Source organism: Pinus tabuliformis, chromosome 3_2, assembly GCF_031772625.1.
Source record: "Pinus tabuliformis cultivar Carrire ecotype Pingquan chromosome 3_2, CPIR1, whole genome shotgun sequence".
Taxonomy (NCBI): Eukaryota; Viridiplantae; Streptophyta; class Pinopsida; order Pinales; family Pinaceae; genus Pinus; species Pinus tabuliformis.
The window spans coordinates 931,018,056-931,022,942 of record NC_142302.1 but is presented as its reverse complement, the minus strand read 5'-3'; the positions used below and the strand labels follow the sequence as shown (position 1 = coordinate 931,022,942).

Here is a 4,887-nt window from a genome sequence, read left to right as displayed (position 1 = left end):
TTTAATTAACAATATTTATATTAATAAATATTTATTTAATTAACAATATTTTTACTAATGTGGTTGTGCATGTGATTGATATAAGCCTTCAGCTTATATCAACCACATTTACTATGTGGTTGCGATATTATTGTAGTATAATCCATTTGCAATCTTTCATTTTGGCCAAATTGATAGAAGTTTTGACAATAGAATAGATTATGAGAGTGTAAGTTTTCATTATTTGAAATCATATTTTCAATTTATTATTTTTGGAAAATAATTATATATATTGTGGCAAACGTTTGATATTTCAAAAATTCACTCGAAATGTTGGATATTTTTTACACTATACGCAGTTGTTTCTTTAAGCAATTAGTAGACAATAGAATAGATGTGGTCATATCATTTGTAAGAAAATTATAAGGTTTAATTAATAAATTTCAGGTATTTTTTAGATGCAAAATTTGATTAATCTTAATGTCATTTAATCAATTTTGTTGAGAATTTTTTATTAATTATAATTGTAACTAACCTATAACATGCTAGAGTAATCCGAGTTAGACTTGTGATCAATTTTTTAGGCTTTCGCTATAACATAGAGTGTATATTTAATAGCTCATAAGCTAGATATACCAATAACTTATGTTATAGTAAGGATTGAGACATCCAAAACACATTCATAATGGGGTCTCACTTTAAGGTGATGCCTATCTTTATAGCTTTATCACAATAAGTCATCATATCACTTTACATAAACTAAACTCATTAAAAAAAATTTGTTGAAAACCATAATGGAAGTAATGAATGTAAAAAGTGTTTATATTATATTAAGCCATGTGTTTGCAACTTTGAATTAAATGATTAAAATGAAGAACAGAGAATGTATATTCAATAGCCATGTGTGAGCTAGTGAATATAACACAGAGTGTATATTCAATAGCTCACAAGCTGGATATACCAATAACTTATGTTATAGTAAGGATTGAGACATCCAAAACACATTCATAATGGGGTCTCACTATAAGGTGATGCCTATCTTTATAGCTTTATCACAATAAGTCATCATATCACTTTACATAAACTAAACTCATTAAAAAAAATAATGTTGAAAACCGTAATCAAAGTAATGAATGTAAAAAGTGTTTATATTATATTAAGCCATGTGTTTGCAACTTTAATTTTGAGAAGCCTCAAAATGCTCCAAGAAGGCTTCAGACCTAAATTTTCCAAACTGAGTCTTGTTGGTAAGAATAGTCCTATGAGTTGATTCCTCCACTTTTCCCACTCCGAAAGCATTGTTATGAATGAAAAACAATATAATGATCCCATTTGGATAATGGGACCTCAAAATGATCCCTCCCTCATAAGATATTTTCTCGCATTGTGCTTTGTCTTTTTCCTTTGATATCTAGTTACGACTCTAGTAGGAAACACTACTTCATCTAGTTCAAATGTTAGGCTATCAATTAAGGCTATAGTGGAGGAAGTAAAAGAAGATGAGATAATGTAGTGGTGACAAGAGGCTGTGGACATGCCGAATGTGGATTAAAACTTTCTATCCCACAAATAGAGCTAGAGCCACCATTATTTTATTTAGGAATAACACATAATGTTATGCAATGTTTTCTTGATTTCAGGTGTCTTTTTAAAAATTTATTCTAGTAGTAATTATTTAAAAAGTCACGTGAAAGATTGTTTTGTCTCCATAGATACAAAATTTTGAAATTTAGACAAATTCCAAAACATATTTTTGGATAGCTATTGTATATTTTTATTATCATTGTGATCAATGCAGCGATACAAATTTTCTAATATAAAATATACCATTCTTGTTAATGATAATAATAATCTAATACAATCATAAGAACTACCTATAAACAATAATCTAATTTAATAACCAAATTTGACTTCTAAATGAAGAACAAATCTTCACATTATTAAAACTTATTTATGAACCCTTTGTTTTTAGAATTTTTACAACTCATCACTAATGTGATCAACATCTAATCGAATATCAACATCTTGAGTTTTCTTGGTTGGATACGAAGCTTGCATGGCAATACCACACTTTCCTTCAACTGCTTCAATACCTCGTTGCATTCTTATATACCCCTTTTCTCCCCATTTAGGTCCCCAAGAGTTCCTAACTATCCAATAATTGATTCCTTTAGGAGACTTACCATACCCAACCACTACGACTCCATGATCAAGTTTGTTGCCACATTTACCAGTGAATACTCCCTATAAAATAAAAAACGCGGTTAGTAAACTACTCGTCTCTTTTTTTTACTTTTGAAGGACAATGTAAAGGATCATGGCCACTTACAGATGAATAAAATTGGAAATCATGACCACTTGCTTCGATGGCTACAGACACAGGTTGATGAGCCACTGCTTTCTTGAGTGCCACTTCATTGTTAACAGGGACATCTTCAAAACCATCAATAATAGTTGTAGTTGTTGTTGATTCAATCTATATCAAAATAAAATAAAACAATGATTTAGTCACCTTACAAATATGACAAAATACCATTACTATAAATGTTTATGATGAGGATGATTATATAAAATGTACTATTTATATAAGTAGCAAGTGTTATCGAAACTCCCACCCTGTGTTGTTTAGGAGTTATGATGGCCATACAAACATTTTCTAAGAATCAAATATTGTTAGTTACCATAAACTTGTAGCAATTTACTAGTAAATCATAATGCATAATTTTTAGTATATGAAAGAAAACTAAGTATGCCTTTCAAATTTGACCAGCAATAATAAGTTATAGAGAAGAAAGAGTGATCCATGTGTTAATTATAGGCTATTATCTCAATAATTAAGATTGTCTCTTTTCTTTTTAAATGGAATGCACAAGCTCTTCCCTTAACCATCTAACTTGGCAACATCATATGAGGCCTAGGAAACTAACTTGATAAGTTAACCCATAACTTTCTGGATATAATTAAAAAAGATCAACCATTCAAACTAATCCACCCATATAAAAGTTGACATTGGAAATTTTATTCAACAAATATCAGTGCTAATTAAATTATATACTCTTTGAAAACATCCTTCTTTTGCATATAGTATATCTAAGTCTGTCTTGAAAAGAGGCTTGATGCAATTGGATAAATGTGTATTGAGTATTATACATTAGTACATGTTCAAGTTAAATTTAGGAATTAGTCAAGCAAACTGAAACACTAAAGCTAGACGATGTAAATTTCCAGGAATAGCCCACTTATCAAATATTCCACATCAAAATCTACCAAATGATAATGCAAATTTATACTCGGAAATCCATCAGACTAGGGTGTGTTTAACTATACCTTGGTGGTACTGCACTCGCTAGCTTCGGCAGTGTAAGGATACTCTACTTCACTAACGATCCCGCCATTATCTATGATATATTGAAAGGCGTTGTCCATAAGCCCTCCGTTGCAACCTGCGTTCTCTTTACTGCAATCTACCAACTGTTGCTCTGATAAAGAAACCAGCTTCCCTGTTTTGATATAGTTAATGCCCTCTACCGAAGCTACAGTTGAAAATGCCCAACAACTTCCTGCAATATCAAAACATCGAATACAAAACATCACGTGAGAAGGAAGTAAGCGTTAAAAGGTTAGATATCAATAATTTTTTGTTATCACTAATGCGCTATTTATTCTACATCACTGTATTATGTAAACCATAAAAATTAATAAAAAATGAAACTATGTTTGAAAATCATACCGCATTGGCCTTGATTCTTCACTGGAGTAACCGCTCCCTTTTTTCTCCAATCGATAGACGCTGGCAGGTGCTCAGAGTTTTGATACATGAATGATCCACCCTGCACTCCTCTGTCTCCACGCAGGCTCCTGTGCTTCTCCATCCTGGTTTTCATATGCATGGCTTTGAATTCTTGGTTACTCAGATCTGCAAATTTATTCAATCCAAGCTTGTATGTACCATCCTGCTTATTCACAGAGTCGATATATTTCACATTCTCTTTGAATATCTCGAATCGTTTGGCATGCTCATCCGAATCCAAACTTCTGGTGGACCGATGCTGAAGTGCCCATCTATCATAAAGCCCTCGCAGCCTTTCCTCAGACTTGAGATCTTCATCTGTAAATCCAGGGGAAGAATCCGAAGCATTGGCTGATAAAGCCCACAAGGTCGCAAGGAACAGTAACAGGGTTGCCTTTGAAACACTCGCCATTACGAAAAAACGGTCAAATTCACAGAAGTATGCAGAGAAATAATGAGAATCAGTGGGGAGAAAAAGGGAGAGAATTTGGTTATGTAGTAGCTTCTAGTGAATGTAAGGAGCACGATACCCGGTGGCATTAATTGGGTGGTACAGTGGCGTATAAGCCAACACGGACTTTGATTAATTAATGGAGGAAATTTGATTCACGCCCCCAATGGGGAAGCATTATCAAGGCTAGAAGTTTAAGTAGTGCTCATGAATCTTCAGTAAAATATGTATAAGAAATCCAATTCCCTACGTTTAAGGTTTTTTCAGGTGCGGTAACTTTGTTTACAATAGTGGGTGCCAGTTCCACGCATATAATTCGAGGTATATGAGACGTTGAGATTGAAGGAGGAGTCTGTCACGACAAGCAAGTTGGGGGAAGGGATGGTGTTGCCTTTTTCACCAAGTAAAGACCAACTGACTGAGACACTCAGTCGCATTCAATGCGATGCTCATGACATGATAAGCAGCACTTTGTAAAAGGGTAGGACGACCGGTTTCTAATGGTATAGCTCATTCAAAGCAACAACCTCATTCAAAGCAACAACCTCAATACAATAATTTGATCCTGGCATACCATGTAGGAGATTGACCCTTTTAGTAGGAGGAATAGGGTTAGTGGAAGAGTGGACGCTGTGTATTGGAAGGCTATTGGTTCGGTTGGTCTACA

General features: G+C 33.6%; 1 protein-coding gene across 1 annotated transcript; it reads right to left on the bottom strand.

The window, feature by feature from the left end:
* Window positions 1–1,802: 1,802 nt before the first annotated feature.
* On the bottom strand, window positions 1,803–4,208 carry LOC149183696 (KDEL-tailed cysteine endopeptidase CEP1-like). The gene is made up of 4 exons (XM_089418786.1): window positions 3,710–4,208; window positions 3,307–3,539; window positions 2,309–2,455; window positions 1,803–2,223 (listed from the first exon to the last, which is right to left on the bottom strand). Exons 1-4 carry the CDS (start codon window positions 4,179–4,181, stop codon window positions 1,957–1,959), a joined length of 1,119 nt encoding a protein of 372 aa, XP_089274912.1. The 5' UTR covers window positions 4,182–4,208; the 3' UTR covers window positions 1,803–1,956.
* Between the last annotated feature and the right edge of the window lie 679 nt (window positions 4,209–4,887).